Source organism: Mobula hypostoma, chromosome 7 (assembly GCF_963921235.1).
Source record: "Mobula hypostoma chromosome 7, sMobHyp1.1, whole genome shotgun sequence".
In the NCBI taxonomy this organism is placed as follows: Eukaryota; Metazoa; Chordata; class Chondrichthyes; order Myliobatiformes; family Myliobatidae; genus Mobula; species Mobula hypostoma.
The window spans coordinates 129,134,782-129,159,793 of NC_086103.1; the positions used below are offsets into that span (position 1 = coordinate 129,134,782).

At 42.1% G+C, this 25,012-nt stretch overlaps 1 protein-coding gene across 4 annotated transcripts in view; it reads right to left on the reverse strand.

Annotated features, from left to right (window-relative positions):
• The window catches only part of rev1 (REV1 DNA directed polymerase), a 119,927-nt gene that overhangs the window by 44,182 nt on the left and 50,733 nt on the right, over positions 1 to 25,012 (reverse strand). For all 4 annotated transcript variants that reach the window (XR_010018701.1, XM_063053985.1, XM_063053983.1 and 1 more), the window contains exons 9-13: positions 15,405 to 15,534; positions 14,829 to 14,957; positions 8,373 to 8,527; positions 2,560 to 2,679; positions 557 to 777 (exon numbers count right to left, since the gene is read on the reverse strand). Coding sequence is in view for 3 of the 4 variants with exons in the window: in XM_063053985.1 (XP_062910055.1) it covers positions 557 to 777; positions 2,560 to 2,679; positions 8,373 to 8,527; positions 14,829 to 14,957; positions 15,405 to 15,534 (755 nt within the window). In the remaining variant the exon portion in view is untranslated. The remainder of the gene's footprint in view (positions 1 to 556; positions 778 to 2,559; positions 2,680 to 8,372; positions 8,528 to 14,828; positions 14,958 to 15,404; positions 15,535 to 25,012) is intronic.

Sequence of the window (25,012 nt, forward strand, 5' to 3'; positions counted from 1 at the left end):
CTAATGCAACTCAAATAAGCATGTGTTACAACAGCGGTGTGCAAACAGCATCTCTGACCACACGTCAAACCTTGAAGTGGATGGACAGCAGCAGCAGAAGACCTACCCAGTACTGGAAAGATGTACCTAATAAAGTGGCCACTGAGTATACATGTCAATGATAAGTAGTATTACATTTCCAATTCCAGCCTACATTCCATGAAGAACCATTTTATTCTACATAAGCAATTATGTCATATATACAGTATTTAGATTTTTATTCATTTTGCTTTAAGAATGCTGCACTGATTTAAAATATGTACATAAGGACTCACCAATCCTGATTGTTCATGGGATATTCTGGTCAATGGTATAATAATGGTTTACGATTATAAATTTTAATGACTTTGAATTACAGACTTGCTGTTATTGGCAATGATTTCAATTTAGATGTACTTTTCAGAGACTGAAAGTTGATTCTAATCATTTGATTTGAATAAAGCTCAGATACAGAAATAACTTGTGATTTACATGAATTATGGATTGCACGTTCTCAAAAATATTAATAATAACTTACCTGACTAAACCGAATTCCATAGTTAATTTCTGCAGATACAGATTTTCGCTCTTTCTCTGTTCGGACTGGTCTATCATCTAGACCTCGGCAGAATCTGTAAAGCATTTGGCCTGTTTTTGGCCCAAATTCCTTTTGAAGTCTTGGCATCAAAATCTGCTGCAGTTCTCCACATGTTTTAACACCAAATGATGCCATTTTGTATTCTAGAGCCCTTCCAACTCCTAAATATATCAAAATTATATAAATATAATGCAAGAAAAGGAAAGGAAATAATGGTGAAGGAAACTGGAAATAAATATTAAACTCAGCTGCTAATTTCTCCTTTAAGGGTTTCATGTTTGCACTTGGTTTATTTTACTCCTCCTATTTAGTTGTGCCAAAAATACAAAAATACATTTGACATTCTTTAACAAATTAGAAAATAACTTCTAAATTGAGATTTATCCTTCAAAGAAAAATATCCAGACTACTAAATAAGGCTTCAACAAATGTTGCATTGTTGCTACAGTTCCTTTTAGACAAATTCCAAGGCAATTGCAATATTCAGTTTTATATAATTATCAAATTACTCAGAATAAATGTCGTCTCATCATATTTAAATTAAGTCAATCATTTAAATAATTACTTGCATATTTCCTGTCCCAATATATGACTGCTTAAAATACACTAATTTATTTTAAATCAACAGCATTTTTTATTAGAAAATTATGAGCAGAAAATAAAATTAATTGGATAGCAAAGACAGAATAGAGAATGGCATAGTGAGCAAGGTGTTTTATAAGGTGAGAGATGTTGATGGCAACCTGCTGGGTAAATAACCAGTTTCTACGATGTACAGTGTTGTAACTCTACAAGTATATTGTAGAATTATCATGTGTATCCTGATTTAAGTTTTTTAATGCAAGTGCACCAATTTACAATTTTTACTTCTTAAACTCACAATTCTAAATCTTATTCAGTTGGTTTGATGCTATTGAACACCATATTAAAAAGTGCATAATTTAGATTACTAACATTATGCTATTTCAACACTACGTGCCATTCCCTTGCCACAAACTACAAATCTGTGGCAAACTGTATGAAGCTGAACCAATTTTCAAATGGTGCCACTATTAATCCGAGGTCAGCTCCTAATCACATTACACACCATCACTAAGAACATCTACTTGCACAACTGTTATTCAACACTGACCATGGCTCAACTCTTCTGTACAGCCTCTTATTCACAAACCTATCCAGAACTTTGCTGCCCACAAAGTTTTCTGACTTACAAAGGTTGTCAGTACAACATTGATTTAATTTGAAAATCCTTAACACGTTTAGAAAAATTACCGTGGCTTGCTTTGGCTTCTCCATCTCCCTTACTCATCTGTGGATACCTGCTATCTCTAAGCCTTGAATTCAGGCCTTTGTACATCCATAATTTTAATTATTGCACACTTATGACTTTTATCATTAGCTGCCTCAGGTTTAAAGTTCTAGGATTCCATGGATAATTTCCTCTGTTTTTAAAGGTTACTCTTCAGAATTCACATGAATGACTAAACTTTGGTTCATCTGTCCTAATGATCCTTTACTATTAAGGAGCTAAGTTTTGTTAGAAGACACTCTTGTGGAATGCCTTGGGATGTTTTACTACTTTAAATCATAACATAAATGCAATAACACAAACTGCTGGAATGATATAGCAGGTCAAGCAGCATCCGTGGAGATGGAAATAGTTAATTGCTTAAGATCAATGATTCTTTCTGCACTGGCACTGCCTAACTTACTGAGTAATCCTAGCAATTTGCTTTATTCCAGTTCATACAATACAATGCATTTAAATTCATATAAATGCAAGCTGTCATCTGTAAATTAACTGCTGCACCTTCCAAAGTACTATATTTGTTGTGAAATGTGATGGGATAATTCTTGTCATTACATAAAAATGCATTCAGCTTCACTTCATTTCCACGTAATGTCAATTGCCAATATTATCTATATGAATTAATCTGACTTGCCTGGTAGACTGCTTACAAGTTGATCTTTGATAAAATCATCCACTTCCTCTGGTTTTAAATAATATTGTCCATCCGGCTTGGCCTTACGAGTGGCCATTCTGGCCAGCAGAATGTTCGATCCTATTGAATGCAAAATAGTAGCATTAGTACATCTGTAAATAGAAACATGGAAAACCTACAGCACAATACAGGCCCTTAGAATGTTACATTTTGGTATATGTTCTCAGCATTTGCTTATCTATGAAAGACATTAATACTTCCAGCTAGAATGATTTTGCAGGCTCTGATTATTTTCTGGCATGTCATCCAAATAGGCATACTTCATGCATAAGCTTGGGCAGCAAGGTCATAGCAGCAATTTAGAGATCTTGTGTACTTTCCAGCTTAGGCCAATAAACAATAAAGGCTATTGTCCTAAAGTTAAAAAATCCTTCACAAATCTTATGTATCAGTGTAACCAATACACCTGTTTTAACCATGAATGTCATCAATGGTGGGATTTGTTGTAAACTTGCACTGAATCAAAATTATTCAACTATAATTACGACTTCTGGAGAAAAACAATGCATAAGAAATAAATGTTTGGTAAATAAACTATGTAACTCTGGTTGGAATTTCTGAGTTTATTCCTTTTTCTTGATCTCAGCATCACTATCAAAGCCAGCATTCATTCTGCATGCCTAATTGTCCTTAAAAGCTGATGGTGAACTACGTTTTTGAATCATTGCACTCTTTATGATGAAGATGTGTCAATAAATTTCCAAATTGGGATGGTGTACAACTTGTAGGGGAACCTGAAGATGATGTTCCATTGGATTACTGCTGGTGCCATGGACTAGTACAGGTAGGAATGAGGCGATAGGATGGATGGATGAATGAACATCTGAGGAGATGGTGCAGGGGACTGGGCTTCAAGTTCTTGAACCACTGGAACTTTTTCTGGGAAGGGGTAATCTGTACAAGAGGAACGGGTTGCACCTGAACTGGAGGGGAACGAATATCCTGGCCGAGAGGTTTGCTAATGCTACTCAGGAAAGTTTAAACTAGTTTTACAGGGGTGGGAACTGGAACACCAGGTCAGTAAAGGAAGGATCTGACCGGAAGGTAGATGTCAGAGAAAGTACTGAAAGGCAGAATCAAAGTAACAGGTAGGATGGGTCAGATAGTTTGAAGTGTGTATATTTTAATACTAGGAGTATTATGGGTAAGGGAGATGAACTTAAGGGTATGGATCAGTACATGGAACTACAATGTTGGGGCCATTACAGAACCTTGGTTGAGAGAGGGCAAGAATGAATGATTAATGTACCAGGTTTTCAAAGTTTTAGAAAAGATAGAGAAGGAGGTGGGGGTGGGGGAGAAGAGTTGGGAGTTGCACTACTAATCACAGCTCCAGTCTGGGGTGACATAATGGAGGGATCAAACACCGAGTCCATGTGGGTAGAACTCAGGAATAGGTAGGGTGCAATCACTCGACAGCCACCGGGACATTGAGGAACAGATATGTAATTAGATTAAGGAAACGTGTGAAAATAATTGGGTTGTTGTCATAGGGAATTTCAACTTCCCTAATATAAACAGGGACCTTCTTAGTGTAAGGAGTTCAGATGGGGCAGAAGTTGTTATGTATATCCAGGAAGGTTTCTTAAATCAGTATGTGGACAGTTCAATGAGAGGAAGGGCTGTACAGGACCTGGTATTGGGCAATGAGCCTGGCCAGGTGACTGATCTTTCAGTAGGTGAGCAGTTAGGGAACAGTGACCATAACTCCTTAACTTTCAAGATAGCTATAGATAAGGGTAGGTATGGTCCTTGCGGGAGAGTTTTAAATTGGAGTACGGCAAATTACGAAGCAGGAACTAAGAAGAGTCAATTGGGAGCACCTTTTTTTCTGGCAAGTCCACATCAGACATGTGGAGGGTATTAAAGATAAATTGCACAAAGTACAGGTAAGGTATGTTCCTGTTAGAAGGACGGACAGGGATGGAAAGATAAGAGAACTTGGATGACCAGAGAGGTGATGAATTTATTTAAGAAGGAAAAGTATGTAAAGCTTCGGAAGTTAGGATCAAACGAAGCACATGAGGAGTATAAAGAAGCCATTAAAGAACTAAAGAACGAAACTAGGAAAGCCAGGAAGGGCTATGAAATGTTCTTGGCAAGTAGGATTAAGGTGAATCCCAAGGCATTCTATGCATACATCAAGAGCATCAGAATAACTAGGAGAGGGTGGGGCCACTCAAGGATAAAGGGGAGAACATTTGTTTGGATGCAGAGAATATGACTGAAGTACCTAATGAGTAATTTGCCTCAGTATTTACCAAGGAAAAGGACCTGGAGGACCAGGAGATCAGTGCTGAGTGTATAAATATATTAGGGTGCTTGGAGATTGAGGAGGAGGAAGTGTTGGGCCTCCTAATGAGTACCAAGGTGGGTAAGTCCCCAGGGCCTGATGAGATTTACCCTAGGTTATTGAAGCAGGCATGAGATGAGATCGCTGGAGCCTTGACCAGTATCTTCATGTCCTCTCCAGGCACAGGCAAGGTCCCAAAGAAATGGCAAGTGGCTAATGTACTTCTATTTTAGAAGAGAACAAGGGAAAATCCAGGGAACTATAGACCGGTGAGATTCATGTCAGTTGTAGGGAAATTGCTAGAGAAAATTCTTAGGGATAGGATATACGAGCATCAGGATATTCATCGCCTATTAGAGAGAGTAGCATGGGTTTGTGCAGGGCATGTTGTGTTGTAACAACTCAATTGAGTATTTTGACAAGGTGACGAGAGAGAATGATGAGGGTAGGGCTGTGAATGTTCTCTACATGGATTTTAGTAAGGAGTTTGACAAAGTCTCTCAAGGAAGACTAATCCAAAAGATTAAGATGCACGGGATCCGAGGCCAATTGGCTATTTGGATTCAGAACTGGCTTGTCCATAGAAGACAGAGGGTAGAGGTTGAAGGGACTTATTCGAGTTGAAGGTCTGAAATTAGTGGTGTTCCACAGGAATCTGGGCTGGGACCTCTGCTGTTTGTGATGTATATAACTGACCTGGATGAAAACATAGATGGGTGGGTTATTAAGTTTGCGGAAGATACCACGATTGGTGGAGTCATGGATAGTGTAGAACACAGGCAGAATACAGTGCGATATAGAATGGCAGATGGTGTTTAGCCCAGATAAATGTGAGGTGTTGGTAGGGCGAATGCAAGGAGAGAGTACACTGTTAAGGGCAAGGCCTGTAATGATGTTGCCGAGCAGAGAGACCTTGGGGTCCAAGTTCATAGCACCTTGAAAGTGAGTGGTTAAGAAGGCTTAGGAATGCTTGCTTTTATTAGTTGAGGCATGGAGTTCAAAAGTTAAGAGGTTATGACACAATTTTATAAAACTATGGTTAGGCCACATCTGGAGTATTGCATACTGTTCTTGTTGCCCTACTACAGGAAGGACATCGAAGCTTTGGAGAGGGTGCAGAAAAGGTGCTGCCTGGTTTAGGGGACGTGTGCTATCATGAGAGGCTGGACAAACTTGGGCTGTTTCCTCTGGAGCAGCGGAGGCTGAGAGGAGATCGAATGGAGGTTTCTAAGATTATGAGAGGCATAGATAGAGTAAGCCCGGCAAATCTGTTTCTACTGATAGGAGAAGGGGCAAAGGTGGGTTACTGGCACCTTAAAACCAGTTGCTTTGGATAGATGGGGCTCATAAGCCGTGGTTGGTAGCTCATCTAGGAGAAGGAAAACTCTCATCTCTAACCTCCAGTGCCTTGCAGCTATACCCATTCATGGGGCAGGCTTTGGAAGTAAACCCTGATGGAAAAATCCGGAGCTGGAGTCCATAAGGCATTGAGTTCAACGCCGAACGTTAACTCCTGCGATGCTGCTGATACCAAACTGTATCAGTCTCTGCTGTTCCTTTGGGTTCATCAGATGTGTGGAGAGGGGGAGCTTGCTACAAGGGCAACAACTTGTTCTCCACATTGTACTAGCCAGACTTGTGTATCTACCCAGCTAGGATGCAACATCCATGGTCAACCCTGACCAACAGAGGGTTCACTCAGAGGGCATGCATTGAAGGTGAGAGGGGATAGGTTCAAAGGGGATGTGAGAGGCAAGTTTTTTCTTTATTCAGAGTGATGGATGCCTGGAATGCACAGCCTGTTATGGCGGTAGGAGCAAATACATTAGAGGCTTTTAAGAGATGTTTGGATAGGCATGTGAATGCTAGGAAGACAGAGGAATATGGACATTGTGTAGTAGGAGGTTTTGGGCATTTCTGATTTGTTTTTAGCTGGTTTGCAACAACACTGTGGGCAGAAGGGCCTGTACCTGTATTGTACTATACTCTGTCTTGGATGATTGAGGTTGTGGGTTTGGTGTGATGGAGCAAATAAAGTAAGGAACAACAGTGCATTTTACAGATAGAACACACTGCAGGTGTACAGGGAATGATTTTTTTCTGAGTGGTGCACATCATATCTAGAAGCTGCTTTGTGCTGATGATAACTAGCTTCTTGAATGTCCTTGCAGTTGCATTTTATATATGGCAGAAAAACTTACAAGGTAGATTAGGAAGTGAGTCACATAGTAGGATATACAAATTCTGACATGCTCTTGTAGCCTCAGTACTTAGTGGCTGACCAAGTTGTGTTTTATTCAATGACAGAAGACTCAACCACAGTAATGAAAATGAATGTTAAAGACAGGCAGTTGCATTCTTTTTGTTGAAGGTTATCCTTGCTGTGAATATTACTTGCCACTCATCAGCCCGAGCCTGAATATTGTCTAAATGAGCATGTGGACTACTTCATTTGCTCAGGATTGCAGATGCTATTGAAAAACGTGCAATCAGCTACAAACATCCCCTCTTCTAATTTTATGATGGAAGGCAGGTATGAAGGTCATTGATGAAGTGAGTGAAGATGACTGGTCAATTAGTGTATTAGAGAGAGACATCACAATAGCAGGCCCTCCACATGAATCATCTGCCCATCTACACATCCTAAATTAATCCCATTTACCTTACATTTGGTCAACTCTTCCAGATTGTCCTCACACAACAGGAGCAATTTTCCATGGTAATTAACTTACCAACCCACATCCTTGGGAAACTGGAGCACCCAGGAGAAACCCCCACAGTCACATGGGGAACATACAGATGGTACGAGGTTAGGATTGAACCCTAGTTACAGGCATAGTGAGGCAACTGCTCTCCTAGCACCTGGGATATGGGAAGGAACTGGAACAACCAGGAGAAACCCCCACGGTCACAGGGGGAAAATACAGATGGTATAAGGTTAGGATTGAACCCTGATCATTGTAAGGCAGTTACTTTCCTAGCACCACTGCCTTTATGTCAAAGCCAACCACTCTTTCTTCACCTCCAAAACGTAATTCTTTACTCCATATTAGGACCATGAGATCTGACAAAACCTAATGATCAAAAATACCACTTACAATAGAAAAATATGATTTAAAGAGGAAAGCTTGTGATCTAAATGGATGAAGATGTGGCTGTTAGCTATAATTTTAATGATGCATGGATGCACCAAGGACCAGAAATGTTAAATTGTGAAGAGTTCTTGATGAATGCTAGAGCTTGAAAAACTTACATATTAAGGAAGATGACGTTTAAACATAAAGATGAGCATTTTAAATATGCAACACTGGTCAAATGCAGATCTGTGAGCTCTAGAGGAACGGCTGCATTTCTCTTTGTGCAGGAAGTATGCATGTGCCTTTTTCTATTTAAACTGAGAAACTATAAAAGTATGACACTGAAGAATTTAAAGGTCTTTTTGTAGTTGCTATATACATACCCATTCCAACTGATGCAGTACATTGTGTTTTTTCCTTAATCTCAGAGCGAATAACAGTTGCTATCTCATCAGGTGTCAAACCAGTTTCTGTACAAATTGCTGTTATGTCTACAAGAGCTTCATCACAGCTGACAGCTTCAATATCATAAGTATAGCTAAATGTACAAGGGAAATTAATTAGTACATATAATGCAGTGGTAATTTTTAAAATACTGGTTGTACTTATTTTTTAATGCTGGAATATAGTTATAATCAAGATCATAATTCAGAATGCAAGTTTCCTTTGACTGTCAAATGTTGAAATCTAAGTGCACTGTTGGGCAGAGTTAGGAGGTGGTATCATAATATTGGAGGAGGTTACCAAGAATATCTTGACAGGAAGTTAGGCAAAAGGAATCATATACAGGGGACTCAAGTCTGTTCTGTTGCACACCGGATTGTATATATTTATGTATTTCTGAAACACTATGTAAAGGCTTAATAGCTAAAATAATAATTAACAGAAGTTCTTATAATTATCATGGCATTCCATAGAGTAAAGAAAAAAAACTGTTTCCTGTAGTTGGAGAATTTGTGACAGTTTCTCATATATTGAATGCACTCATTAAGATACAAAGATCATAATCAGGTATTCTAAATTTCATGCAGAGCCATAAGACCATAAGACATAGGAGCAGAATTAGATCATTTGGCCCATCAAGTCTGCTCCACCGTTACATCATGGCCAATTTATTATCCCTCTCAACCCCATTCTCCTGCCTTCTCCCTGTAACCTTTGACACACTGAATACCCAAAAACCTATCAACCTCTGCTTTAAATATACTGAATGATTTGGCAGCCACAGCCATACATAGCAAACCAATTCTACAGATTCACCAACCTCTGGCTAGAGGAATTCCTCATCTCTGTTCTAAACAGATGTCTCTCTCTATTCTTAGGCTCTTCCCTCTAATCCTAGACTCATGCACTGGAGGAAAACAGCCTTTTCACACTCACTTTGTCTAAGCCCTTCAATATTCCACAGGTTGCAATGAGATCCTACTTCATTTTTCTAAACTCCAGCGAATACAGGCCCAGATCCATCAAATGGTCCTCATATGTTAACCCTTTCATTCTCGGAAACATTCTCGTGAACCTTCTCTGGACCCTCTCCAATGCCAGCACATTTTTTTCTTAGATAAGGAGCTCAAAACTGCTCACAGTACTCCAAGGGCAGTCTGACCAGTACCTTATAAAACCTCAGCATCACATCCTTACTCTTATATTCTAATCCTCTTGAAATGAATGCTAACATGGCATTTGCCTTCCTTACCACCGACTCAACCTGCAAGTCAACTTTTAGGGAGTTCTGCACAAGGACTCCCAAGTCTCTTTGTACCTTTTGTTTTCAAACTTTTGCCCTCTTTAGAAAATAGTCTACACCTTATTCCTTCTACCAAAGTGCATGACCATACACTTCCCTACACTATAATCCATCTGCCACTTCTTTGCCCATTCCAGGACACTGATTGTGGCCAAACAAAAGTAGTCTGCACTGATTTCAAAATTACACCATTTTTGTGTTGTCAATGTCAATGCCCGTCAGACTAAAGTGGATTCAACACTCGCACTTAGATATCTAACTTCAAAGCCTTTTTAAACAAAGGTGACTTAAGCATGAAAAACTAAAAATTCAGTAACTGAAATGTCAGTTCAGAAGTATTCATCCCCCTTTGCTCAGTACTTAGTTGAACTATTTCTCACGGCTATTACAGCCAGTAGTCTTTTTAGATAAGTCTCTATAACTTTGCAAAATATGATGGAGCAAAATTTGCCCATTCCTCCTTGCAAAATTGCTCAAGCTATGTCAGTTAATTTATTGACATGTTCTGGGAAATTTCTTCTGATTTGACACAACGCACAACGTTTTGTAGATTCGCTCAAAAAATCCTACTTCAATATATTTTAAGTTTAGAAAATGAGACGGTAAAATATGAAAATAGTTGTGTGGACTGAATACTTTTTCCAAGGCACTATATAGATAGTGTGTCTGAACAGTCCATGAGTACACTCTCATTATTGCTTTTTTTTATACTATTTAGTTTTTATAATTTATAGTTTTTTTGTTTTTGCACTGTATTGCTGACACAAACAACACATTTCATATAATCTCTCAGCAATAATAAATCCGATTATGAGAAATCACCCTTTCAGCAATAAATTCTGGAGACTCCTCTTCAAAAATGGTCCCAGAGGTAATGCTTTGCAGTCAGCCGGCAGTAAAACACATTTGTATTCATGTCCTGAACTTTTAAAGCTCAAATCTGCAGCCAAAAATACAGCAGTAACAAACAGGCTTGTAAGCCATTTAAATGCATTAGTGATCTTACGATCACCAAATGGACTCTACAGACCTGAATATAAGTAGCATCTGGAAGCACTGTGCAAGAAAGCAAGGATGTTGGGGAGGCTTTCAGGTAAGACTGAAGAGCACTGAGACAACCCCAAAGCATCCTTCTAGCCAATGTAGTATGTACTATTGCTGGAGAACAGGACAGAAGACTTAACAGCAAGACTGCTCTATCGGAGGGATACAAGGGACTGCCCAGTACTCTGCTTCACAGAGAGATGGTTCACTGCCAACTCTCCAGACATGGTGTTCCAGCCAGAATGTTTCTCCATCCTATGGGCTGGATAGCAGCATATTCAAAGAAAGGGGTGGCACTGTTATGCTCAAACTTGATAGCCTTGCTCCATTCCTGTTCCCCTGACCCAGAATATCTAATACTTAAGTGTCAACCTTTCTACCTACCAAGGCAGTTATCTACTGTCATGCTAACTGCACTCCATATCCTGTCTCAGGCAGATATCCGCTCTGTATTAATAGCACAAAACTATGAACCCCAATGTCTCCTTCCTCATCATCACTGGGATCTTCAATCTAGCCATAATCTAATTGACTGATAAAAGATTCACAGGACTGAAAGCTTAATCCTCTTCTGAAATTCTAATCCACTTACCGTTTCATATTCATTAACTGATATTTTAATAATTCGATTGTATTTCCTCATGAACCAAGGAACTAAAGCTTTTGAAATATTGTACACATACTACGACTTAATCCCATTATTCATGTTTTCTAAAGACTACATTCATCAAACATGAACTGATTTTACAATTTCGAGTGTGAAACATTCTCAATGGGAGAGTGCTGTTTCCCTTTATTATTCAGACAAATGGGAGGCTAAAATTTTGTATCTTCGTATCCGTATTACTCATATAAGCAAATATAAGACCATAAGACATAGGAGCAGAATTAGGCCATTTGGCCTGTCGAGTCTGCTCCACCATTCAATCATGGCTGATCCTTTTCCCTCCTCTTCAGCCCCATTCCCTGGGCTTCTCCCCATAACCTTTGATGCCATGGCCAATCAAGAGCCTATCAAGCTCTGCCTTAAATACACCCAACGACCTGGCCTCCACAATTGCCTGTGGTAATAAATTCCACAAATTCACCAGCCCCGGCTAAAGAAATTTCTCCACAACTCTGTTTTAAATGGATACCCCTCTATCCTGAGGCTGTGCCCTCATGTCTTAGACTTCCCCCACCATGGAAAACATCCTTTCCACATCTACTCTGTCTAGGCCTTTCAACATTCGAAAGGTTTCAATGATATTCCCCTGACATCCTTCTAAATTCCAGTGAGTACAGACTCAAAGCTAGCAAATATTCCTCGTATGATAACTCTTTCATTCCTGGAATCAATTTTGTGACCCTCCTCCAAACCCTATCCAATGCCAGCACATCTTTTCTTAGATGAGGAGCCTAAGACTGTTCACAATTCTCAAGGTGAGGCCTCAACAGTGCATTATAAAGCCTCAGCATCACATCCCTACTCTTGTATTCTAGACCTCTTGAAATGAATGCTAACATTGCATTTGCCTTCCTCACCACCGACTCTACTTGCAAGTAAACCATTGTTCTGCACAAGAACTCCCAAATCCCTTTGCATCTCTGTGAGGGGATCCTGAAGTACCCCTATTAACTTTGCTTTTGAAAAGAAAGAGAGAGTTATTTACCACCGATGACTTGTTTGTAGAAGAGAGAGAGAGAGACGAAGATTAACGGTTGGACTGTCACTTTAAGGCATTGGAAGTAACTTTGGATTTCTACTGAACTGGGTTTGGAGACAGCACCCAGCAGCTCGAAACTTGCTATGGTGACCGAAGGCAGATTGTTGATATTACTTGTTCAAGGACAGTTGGCCTGCTTGTGCATTTCTTCACAGACAAAGGAAGGAGGGATTATTTGAATGACAGTTGATGCTCAGTACGGTAAGATAAATAGGAGGTCAGATGATACAGACCTCAAACACATGATATGGACACAATGAGCATTGTTGTGCCCGCAGGAAAAGTGGGTTTTGGAGGATCAATCAGGCGGATCGATCCAATCGCTCTTGCAGTGGAAGGAGGAAAAACGGTTGACTGGTGGGGAGTTGTCCATGTGTCCACCCTCGCCTGGGGGATAGCCCCACTACAGAAAACTGGTCCCCTTTGTTAAAGTCACAGTCGGTGACTTTTAAAGGATTTCGGAGGACGACGAGAAGATCGACTGCATCAGCTCACCTGAAGACTCAAATCTCTCTCTCTCCATCACTACTCAACTAAATACCATGAACTGAACTTTACTCATCATCGTAAGACTGTATCTTTTTACCTCTAGACTTAAAGAAGCTTGGTTTTTCATAGATATATTTCCACATTTACTGATTTACTTACTTTTATGTAATCATTGCTAACCTGTTTGATTTATCTTCATTTATATTACTTTATTGTGTAGTTACTAATAAATATTATTAGTTTATAGCAATACTGGACTCCAAAGTGTTTTCCATCTCTGCTGGTTCTTAATTCCCGTCACGGGGTACATGACAATCTCAGATTTTTGGATTTTCTCCCCGTTTAGAAAATAGTCTGCAGATTTACTTCTACTACCAAAGTACATGACCATGTATTTTCCAAGATTGTATTTCATTTGCCTGTTCTCCCAATCCGTCTAAGTCCTTCTGGAGCCTACCTCTTTTCTCAATACTACCTGCCCCTCCACCAATCTTCGTATCATCTGCAAACTTGGTAACAAAGCCATCTATCCAACATCTAAATCATTGATACACAGCATAAAAAGCTGTCCCAACACTGACCCCTGCAAAACACCACTAGTCACTGACAGCCAGCCAGAAAAGGATCGTTTTATTCCCACTTGCTGTCTCCTACCAAACAGCCAATGCTCTCACCAGGCCAGTAACTTTCCTGTAATACCATGGTTCTTAATTTGGCAAGCAGCCTCATGTGTGGTACCTTGTCAAAGGCCTTCTGAAAGTCCAAATATACAATATCTACTGCATCCCCTTTATCTATCCTACGTGTAATCTCTTCAAAGAATTTCAACAGGTTTGTCAGCCAAGACTGTTCCTTAAGGAACACATGCTGACTTTGTCCTATCTTGTCCTCTGTCTCCAAGTACTCCATAACCTCATACTTAACAATTGACTCCAATATCTTCTCAAGCACTAAGGTCAGGCTAACTGGTCTATAATTTCTTTCTGCTGCCTTCCTCCTTTCTCAGAGTGGAGTGATATTTTCAATTTCTAGTCCTCTGGCACCATGCCAGAGTCCAATGATTTTTGTAAGATCATTACTAATGTCTCCACAATCTCCACCGCTACCTCTTTCAGAACCCTAGGATGCAGTTCATCTGGTCCAAGTGACTTATGTATCCTTAGGTCTTTCACCTTTGAACACCTTCTCTCTTGTAATAGTTAACTGCACTCACTTCTCTTCCCTCACACCCTTCAACATCTGGCACACTGCTAGTGTCTTCCACAGTGAAGACTGATGCAAAACATTTAGTTCATCTGCCATCTCCTTGACCCCCGTTGTTATTCCTCCGGCACCTGTTATTATTATACTTGAAAAAACTTTTACTATCCACTTTGATATTGTTTGCTAGCTTGCTTTCATATTTCATCTTTTCCCTCCTAATGATTCTTTTAGGTGGTCTCTGTAGGGTTTTAAAACCTTCCCAATACTCTGTTTTCCCACTAATTTTGCTTTGTTGTGTGCCCTCCTTTTCACTTTTACAATAGCTTTGATTTCTACTGTCAGTCACGATTGTACTATTTTGCTATTTGAGTATTTCTTTAATTTTGGAATAAATCTATCCTGCGCCTTCCTCATTTCTCCCAGAAACTCACACCACTGTTGCTCTGCTGTCATCCCTGCCACCATCTCCTTCCATGATGCTTAAAATAAACTAGCTCAGAACCATCTACTTTTATAGAAGTGCAACTAAGTGATTAGCAGCAGTAAACAGCACATTTATTGTTTCTTGCTTTAATTATATATTTAGATAACATTAAATATAACAATGAGTTCACTTATTAATTGTGTTAATTTTACATGCAATAAATTACCTTGCCAGCGTTTCATACATAATTGATGCTACTTCTTTGTAAGCTTTGAAGTTGTAGCTGACAGCTTGAAGATCAGGGCACAACTTCTTTGCTTGTCCAAAAAACATGCCATTCTTAATACCAGTCTGTCTGCCGAGGAACGACAATAAAACCAATCACATTCAAAATCCATAGTACATCTAATTGGTCAAACTAAATACAATATTTAAAGCCAAAACTGGAGAGTCCAAGTGGATGACAGTCATTACAGACAGCCAAATAAACAGCTGGCCCATTCAGCCTTAAGCAGAACAGCTTCTTTTTCTTAAATGACTGACTAGCTGATTACATGTTTTTGATCATTCTCAGGATATCCCACTGGATTATCATCAAGCTGCTACCACAGTCTTAGATTTAATGTTAGCAGATGGGTTTTCTATAAATAGCTCCTGAATTAATCACATTTATAATGTATCTATACTGACAATAAACAAGACATAAATCAATCAGTTGCAACAAATTTCATATGGAATTCGCAATTCCTCTTGCTATATTCCATTTTAGAATTAACTTGAAAATTACATATCCTTTATTTACCTAGCTTCATAACTGCATGATGCAATTTCTGCCATTGATAGGGCCATCAGATCCATGTTAATGCCATTCACAGAGGCAGGTGTTGGATTCTCCAAGGTGTTGCTATCCACTTTGTCAGGCACTTTTTTCTCTATGGAAGCAATGAAATCAGCACTGTAAATCTAGCACTGTTGTTTTTTATTCAATTTCTCTCTTTTATAGTACATTAAATCCCCATAATTAAATGCAAAAGTAGTAACTCAAATAAGCATTTTACATCAACATTAGGCATTACCTCCTATTATTCATAACTCATTTTTGGAAAGAGAGGGTGAAAGAGAGACAATGTCAATGCAAAAACACTCCTGTTCAAAGTGCATCAGAAAACCCACAGTAACATGAAACCATTATTTATTGTTTTCAGATTTTTTATTGTGAAGCAACATCAGCTTAACCATAACCGACAATGTCCTAAAGTACGATGCTTCTTTTTTCTTCTCTTTCTTATAACAACATAATGAAAGTCAAATGAATGTATGTATAGTAAACAAGCAAAAGGCAAAGGAAACCCTACCATCCCGTCTCCTTTCCCCTTCCCTGTCCTACCCTCCCCTCACCCCTCCCGTATGTGCTGTTTAGGTCCTACCACCCCCCACATTTAGTTCAGCTGTCGGTCTCTTCTAAATACAACAGTAATGGTTGCCAGATTTCTAAAAATTCCTTGAGTCTGTCCTTGATAACGTATCTTTTCCTCTCTAGATGCAGAGTGTCCATTAATGCAGCCAGCCATTGTCTGAGTAGTGGAGTTTCCTCCTTTTTCCAGAACATCAGTATGAGTTTCTTTCCATTAAGTATGCCATAGGTCAGAAGTTGTTGTTGGGTTGCCTGGAATTTAATTGACCTCGCAGAAGTACCAAAAATTATTAAAATGGGGTCTGGTATTATCTGAACCTTTAGTACCTTCCATAAGACGTCAAACATTTGCTTCCAATACTCTTGTATCCTGGGACATAAAGCATAACTATGTAATAAATTGCCTCCGAGGACTTGCATTTCTCACACACTGGGGACACCTCTGGGAATATTTTATGAAACTATTATTTAAATGACCAGAAGGCTTAAAAAGAGGATCCTCATAGCAGTCATAGAGTCCATTCTCACGTACGGATGTGAGACGTGAACACTCACCAAGACTATGCGAAAGTCTCTAGATGGTTACTATACACAAATGCTCTGGATGGCTCTTGATGTGAATTGGCAACAGTACATGACAAATATCGATCTGATGCTCACCACTAAAATCGAGGCGAGAAGACTGCAACTAGCAGGGCACTGTCTACGCCACCCCGAGCTACCTGCCAGCCTAGTCATCATATGGGAGCCCAAGGGAGGATGAACCCTGGGCGCCCTCCCAAGACTATGGTCAACATGCTCCTAGAAGACAGCGGTGTGGCTAACTTAGATGAACTGAACACACTGATGAGGGAGAGGGAGAAGTGGAGAGTCCGTCATTGTGCCCAACGCCGGCCCCCTAGGCCTGAGTCGACGTAGCAGTAGTAGTATTTAAATTAAATTTCTACAGTAGCTGATAAAGGTAATGGTGAATCTCCCACTTACTTATTTATTGAGATATAGCGTGGAATAGGCTCTTCTGACCCGTCGAGCCACGCCACCCAGAAATCCCCCGATTTAATCCTAGTCTAATCATGGGACAATTTACAATGACCAACTAACCTACCAAATGGTATGATTTTGGACTGTGGGAAGAAACCAGAACACCCAGAGGAAACCCTTGTGGTCATGGGGAGAATGTTACAAGCAGCAGAAGTGAACCTGGATCGCGTGTACTGTAAAGCACTGTGCTAACCACCACGCTACTGTGCCACCCCCATACAGTGACTTGAAAAAGTATTCAGCCCCATAACTACTTTTATTTCCTGTCTTTTTTTCTAAATTTAAAATATATTGGTATCTACAAAATATTGTCGTGAGAGGCCCCTTGGGTAAGAGTGACCATAATAGGGTGGAATTCTTCATTAAGATGGAGAGTGACATAGCTAATTCAGAAACAAAGGTTCTGAACTTAAAGGAGGGTAACTTTGAAGGTATGAGACGTGAATTAGCTAAGATAGACTGGCAAATGATACTTAAAGGGTTGATGGTGGATATGCAATGGCAAGCATTTAAAGATCGCATGGATGAACGACAACAATTGTTCATCCCAGTTTGGCAAAAGAATAAATCAAGGAAGGTAGTGCACCCGTGGCTGACAAGGGAAATTAGGGATAGTATCAATTTCAAAAAATAAGCACACAAATTAGCCAGAAAAAGCGGCTCACCTGAGGGCTGGGAGAAATTCAGAGTCCAGCAGAGGAGGACAAAGGGCTTAATTAGGAAAGGGAAAAAAGATTATGAGAGAAAACTGGTAGGGAACATAAAAACTGACTGTAAAAGCTTTTATAGATATGTGAAAAGAAAAAGATTGGTTAAGACAAATGTAGGTCCCCTACAGACAGAAACAGGTGAATTGATTATGGGGAGCAAGGACATGGCAGAACAATTGAATAACTACTTTGGTTCTGTCTTCACTAAGGAGGACGTAAATAATCTTCCGGAAATAGTAGGGGACAGAGGGTCGAGTGAGGTGGAGGAACTGAGGGAAATACATGTTAGTAGGGAAGTGGTGTTAGGTAAATTGAAGGGATTAAAGGCAGATAAATCCCTAGGGCCAGATGGTCTGCATCCCAGAGTGCTTAAGGAAGTAGCCCAAGAAATAGTGGATGCATTAGTGATAAGTTTTCAAAACTCTTTAGATTCTGGACTAGTTCCTGAGGATTGGAGGGTGGCTAATGTAACTCCACTTTTTAAAAAAGGAGGGAGAGAGAAACCGGAGAATTATAGACCGGTTAGCCTAACATCGGTGGTGGGGAAAATGCTAGAGTCAGTTATCAAAGATGTGATAACAGCACATTTGGAAAGCGGTGAAACCATCTGACAAAGTCAGCATGGATTTGTGAAAGGAAAATCATGTCTGACGAATCTCATAGAATTTTTTGAGGATGTAACTAGTAGAATGGATAGGGGAGAACCAGTGGATGTGGTATATTTGGATATTCAAAAGGCTTTTGACAAGGTCCCACACAGGAGATTAGTGTGCAAACTTAAAGCACATGGTATTGGGGGTAAGGTATTGATGTGGATAGAGAAATGGTTGGCAGACAGGAAGCAAAGAGTGGGAATAAACAGGACCTTTTCAGAATGGCAGGCAGTGACTAGTGGAGTACCGCAAGGCTCAGTGCTGGGACCCCAGTTGTTTACAATATATATTAATGACTTAGACGAGGGAAGTAAATGCAGCATCTCCAAGTTTGCAGATGACACGAAGCTGGGTGGCAGTGTTAGCTGTGAGGAGAATGCTAAGAGGATGCAGGGTGACTTGGATAGGTTAGGTGAGTGGGCAAATTCATGGCAGATGCAATTTAATGTGAATAAATGTGAGGTTATCCACTTTGGTGGCAAAAACAGGAAAACAGATTATTATCTGAATGGTAAACAACAGGAATTCTGCAGATGCTGGAAATTCAAGCAACATACATCAAAGTTGCTGGTGAACGCAGCAGGCCAAGCAGCATCTATAGGAAGAGGCGCAGTCGACGTTTCAGGCCGAGACCCTTCGTCAGGACTAACTGAAGGAAGAGTGAGTAAGGGATTTGAAAGCTGGAGGGGGAGGGGGAGATGCAAAATGATAGGAGAAGACAGGAGGGGGAGGGATAGAGCCGAGAGCTGGACAGGTGATAGGCAAAAGGGGATACGAGAGGATCATGAGACAGGAGGCCTAGGGAGAAAGACGGGGGGGGTGACCCAGAGGATGGGCAAGAGGTATATTCAGAGGGACAGAGGGAGAAAAAGGAGAGTGAGAGAAAGAATGTGTGCATAAAAAGGAGTAACAGCTGGGGTACGAGGGGGAGGTGGGGCCTAGCGGAAGTTAGAGAAGTCAATGTTCATGCCATCAGGTTGGAGGCTACCCAGACGGAATACAAGGTGTTGTTCCTCCAACCTGAGTGTGGCTTCATCTTTACAGTAGAGGAGGCCGTGGATAGACATGTCAGAATGGGAATGGGATGTGGAATTAAAATGTGTGGCCACTGGGAGATCCTGCTTTCTCTGGCGGACAGAGCGTAGATGTTCAGCAAAGCGGTCTCCCAGTCTGCGTCGGGTCTCACCAATATATAAAAGGCCACATCGGGAGCACCGGACGCAGTATATCACCCCAGTCGACTCACAGGTGAAGTGATGCCTCACCTGGAAGGACTGTTTGGGGCCCTGAATGGTGGTAAGGGAGGAAGTGTAAGGGCATGTGTAGCACTTGTTCCGCTTACACGGATAAAGTGCCAGGAGGGAGATCAGTGGGGAGGGATGGGGGGGACGAATGGACAAGGGAGTTGTGTAGGGAGCGATCCCTGCGGAATGCAAAGAGAGGGGGGGAGGGAAAGATGTGCCTAGTGGTGGGATCCCGTTGGAGGTGGCGGAAGTTACGGAGAATAATATGTTGGACCCGGAGGCTGGTGGGGTGGTAGGTGAGGACCAGGGGAACCCTATTCCTAGTGGGGTGGTGGGAAGATGGAGTGAGAGCAGATGTACGTGAAATGGAGGAGATGCGTTTAAGAGCAGAGTTGATAGTGGAGGAAGGGAAGCCCCTTTCTTTAAAAAATGAAGACATCTCCCTCGTCCTAGAATGAAAAGCCTCATCCTGAGAGCAGATGCGGCGGAGACGGAGGAATTGCGAGAAGGGGATGGCGTTTTTGCAAGAGACAGGGTGAGAAGAGGAATAGTCCAGATAGCTGTGAGAGTCAGTAGGCTTATAGTAGATATCAGTGGATAAGCTGTCTCCAGAGACAGAGACAGAAAGATCTAGAAAGGGGAGGGAGGTGTCGGAAATAGACCAGGTAAACTTGAGGGCAGGGTGAAAGTTGGAGGCAAAGTTAATAAAGTCAACGAGTTCTGCATGCGTGCAGGAAGCAGCGCCAATGCAGTCGTCGATATAGCGAAGGAAAAGTGGGGGACAGATACCAGAATAGGCACGGAACATAGATTGTTCCACAAACCCAACAAAAAGGCAGGCATAGCTAGGACCCATACGGGTGCCCATAGCTACACCTTTAGTTTGGAGGAAATGGGAGGAGCAAAAGGAGAAATTATTAAGAGTAAGGACTAATTCCGCTAGACGGAGCAGAGTGGTGGTAGAGGGGAACTGATTAGGTCTGGAATCCAAAAAGAAGCGTAGAGCTTTGAGACCTTCCTGATGGGGGATGGAAGTATATAAGGACTGGACATCCATGGTGAAAATAAAGCGGTGGGGGCCAGGGAACTTAAAATCATCGAAAAGTTTAAGAGCGTGAGAAGTGTCACAAACATAGGTCGGAAGGGATTGAACAAGGGGTGATAAAACAGTGTCGAGGTATGCAGAAACGAGTTCGGTGGGGCAGGAGCAAGCTGAGACAATAGGTCGGCCAGGACAGGCAGGTTTGTGGATCTTGGGTAGGAGGTAGAAACGGGAAGTGCGGGGTGTGGGAACTATAAGGTTGGTAGCAGTGGATGGGAGATCCCCTGAGCGGATAAAGTCGTTGATAGTGTGGGAGACAATGGCCTGGTGCTCCTTGGTGGGGTCACGATCGAGGGGTAAATAAGAAGAGGTATCCGCGAGTTGTCGCTGTGCCTCGGCAAGGTAGAGGTCAGTACGCCAGACTACAACAGCACCCCCTTTATCAGCGGGTTTAATAATAAGGTTAGGATTAGTGCGGAGGGAGTGGAGAGCAGAGCGTTCCGAAGGAGTGAGGTTGGAATGGGGACAAGGTGCGGTGAAGTCGAGACGGTTGATGTCCCGTCGGCAGTTGGCAATAAAGAGATCCAGAGCAGGCAGAAGACCAGAGCGGGGTGTCCATGAAGAAGAGGAGGGTTGAAGACGGGAGAAGGGGTCATCGGTGGGGGTGGAAGAGTCCTTGCCGAAGAAGTAGGCTCGGAGACGGAGACGGCGGAAGAAAAGTTCCGCATCGTGGCGAACACGGAACTCGCTGAGGTGTGGGCGAAGGGGGACAAACGTGAGGCCCTTACTGAGAACAGAGCGCTCTGCCTCAGACAGTTGAAGGTTGGAGGGGATGGTAAAGACCCGGCACAGATGAGAGCTGGGATCAGAGGGGGGAGGGGGGAGGCTGGGGGTGTCAATGGAGAGGGGAGGGTTGGGGTGAGAGGAAGATGGAGCCTCTGAGGGCCCAGGAGTTGACGGTGGGATCTGAGGAAGATGGGGCTGCGGAGTGGTGGTGGGGGAAGGGGAGACGGGAGTCACAACAGCAGCACATAAAGACCCGGCCTGGAGTTCAAGGCTGGAGTCGCAGTTGGTGGTTGCGTAATCACTGTGAAGGTGTCCATGGTCGTTGCTGGAGTCCGGGTTTTGAATATGCCCTGAGGTGTTGGAGCCGCCGAGATCATTGGCAGGCGCCGCAATTGAAAGTTCATGCCTGCTAGCGTCGGGGCCGGCAGGATCTGGAGTCCGTAGATGTAAGATCTTACGATCTTTGCCTAACATGACAAAGTCAAAAAAACGGCGATTGCAGGCGTGGATCCGACGGAGGATGAAATAGCGGGTAGGACCATTACAGACGGCGAAGAAAGTGTCCCGAAGGTGTGGAAGGGTCTGGGATAGGGACACCAAGTACCTCCTCATGGCGGAGAGCGTCGCCTTCAGAGCTTGACGGGAGAAGCGGCGAGAGGCAGAGTCAATAAAATGTGAGTACCTGGGATCCTCAGAAGGTCCAAATTGAGAGGCTTGGAAACGAATCCTAAAGCCAACTGGAGTAAGTTGGCGACGGAGGCACGTTCCAAGAAAGGATACATGGCAGTGATAGCGAGTGGTGGCTGATTAGGAAAAGGGGAGGAGCAATGAGACCTGGGTGTCATTATACACCAGTCATTGAAAGTGGGCATGCAGGTACAGCAGGCGGTGAAAAAGGTGAATGGTATGCTGGCATTCATAGCAAAAGGATTCGAGTACAGGAGCAGGGAGGTACCACTGCAGTTGTACAAGGCCTTGGTGAGACCACACCTGGAGTATTGTGTGCAGTTTTGGTCTCCTAATCTGAGGAAAGACATTCTTACCATAGAGGGAGTACAAAGAAGGTTCACCAGATTGATCCCTGGGATGGCAGGACTTTCATATGATGAAAGACTGGATCGACTAGACTTATACTCTCTGGAATTTAGAAGATTGAGGGGGGATCTTACTGAAACGTATAAAATCTTAAAGGGATTGGACAGGCTAGATGCAGGAAGATTGTTCCCGAGGTTGGGGGAAGTCCAGAACGAGGGGTCACAGTTTGAGGATAAAGGGGAAGCCTTTTAGGACCGAGATTAGGAAAAACTTCTTCACGCAGAGGGTGGTGAATCTGTGGAATTCTCTGCCACAGGAAACAGTTGAGGCCAGTTCATTGGCTATATTTAAGAGGGAGTTAGATATGGCCCTTGTGGCTAAAGGGATCAGGGGGTATGGAGGGAAGGCTGGTACAGGGTTCTGAGTTGGATGATCAGCCATGATCATACTGAATGGCGGTGCAGGCTCGAAGGGCCAAATGGCCTACTCCTGCACCTATTTTCTATGTTTCTATGTCAAATCAGAAAAACTCCAAAACTTAACAACTTACTAAAGATTAAAAAACAAAATTGTGAAGCTGAAAAAGTATTCATTCCCTTTGTAATTACTAAACTAACTCGCCTCAAGTGAAATACTACACTTATTTCACCTTACTAACTCATCCAATTTGTTGAAGTAGAAAATTGGAGAAACACGTGAATAAATAGCCCCTCTCTCTGTAAGGTCCGACAATATGGTAGAATTTTAACAGACCAAAATGAAGACAAAAGGGCATTGAAGGCATGTCAGGGAATTGATAACAGACCCAGGGAAGGGTATAAGACCATCTCAAAGGTGCTGAACATATCTCGGAGCACAGTGGAGTCCACCATGAAAAGGTGGAAAAAATATGAAACCATAGCCACACTGCCTAGTTCAGACCAACTCTCTAAACTTAGTCGCCAGAGAAGAATGGTACTTGTATGAGAGGCTACTCTGATGCCAGTAGTCCCTCTAAAGCAGAAGTCCATCACTGCAACTGGAGATGAAGGTTATGTCTCCACAATCCTGAAGGCATTGCACAAAAAGGGCATTTATGGAAGATAGTCCGTGAGCCAGGACCCCAAATTTGGGCCACCGGTACCATCTGGGGGGAATAATTCTTATAGTGATTTTTGGCAAGGTATACACCCCTAATGCTAGAAAATATGTGATAGCATTGCAGTGGCAGTAGCTTACATGATAACCTCCATGCTATAAGAACCATGATCTCATGGTGCTTTGCCTATAGTAAGATGAATTATGCTAGGTACCTGTCCCCTTACTTTGCTCAGATGATGAACCTCCCAGAGAAGAATCCTTCTGTGTATGAGGCCTTCAAGACAGGCCAATTCTCAGTGCAGCTGTCAAGTAACAATCCCTTTGGGCAGATCCCTGTGGACCAGGCTATTGAAGCCACAGTGAACAAGGACACACAAACTCCTGGAGGCACATCACGGTTCAGCCTGAACGCTGAAGCTATCAAGCATTACCACATAACAGCTAAGCACCACAGTGCATTCCTGGGACAGTTAAGGGAGATGGTGCAAGGCAACAAATCAGAGCTTTGTCACGCGGAGCTACAGTGGCCAAGAATCCAGGAAGATGAGGAAGCAGTTTCAGCAGTGGTTAGCCTCATACCTGAATGGGTCAATCCTTTTGCAGAGAAGTGGGACCTCATTAGCATCTCTATGGCAAAGGCAGTCCCCAAGGACATTGCCTCCAACCTGATGAAGACATATGAGATTGGTGAGCAATGCTATGCAACCTTCAAGGATGAGAGACTAGAGGAAGACCCACCAGCAAAGAAATTCCATGACCCAATGAAAACCAACAAGCTGAAAACATTCAGTGATATGTGTAGGAAGACAGAAGTGAAATCAAATGGGAGGGCGATCATCTTGAAAGCAGACAGGTCTTTGTTTGGACGCATCATAGTGATGGCACAAGGGCGCAGTCTACGTATGTAGGATATACTTTCTCATCCTCTTGGACCATTGCCCTGGGCCCTGTCCACACCAAGATTGCTGAGAAAGACAAATAAAGCTACTTTAGCAACAACCTTGCAGAAAAATATAGCAGTAGAAGAGAAACTCCCAGGAAACTCTGCTACAGTGGTTAATGGAATTAACTTGGTCCAAAGAGTGAAAGGTGACCAAGTTACTTTCAGAGATGTTGCCACAATAATTCTGGGTATGGCTCTGAGGGAAGGCAGTCAGAGTAGCAGAATAGATGTTGTGTTCAACACATACAAGGAGAACTCTATCAAAAATAGCGGAAGATCTCTATGGGGTGAAGAGACTGGTCATGAGTTGCAAGGTATCACAGGCACACAGATGGTGAGGCAGTGGAGGAGCTTCCTGACCAAAGTCAGTCACAAAAATAGTCTCATTAGCTTCATAGTCCATGAATGGTGGATGGCAGAGTACAGAGCAAAGCTACTGGAGAAGATTCTGTATGCAACTGT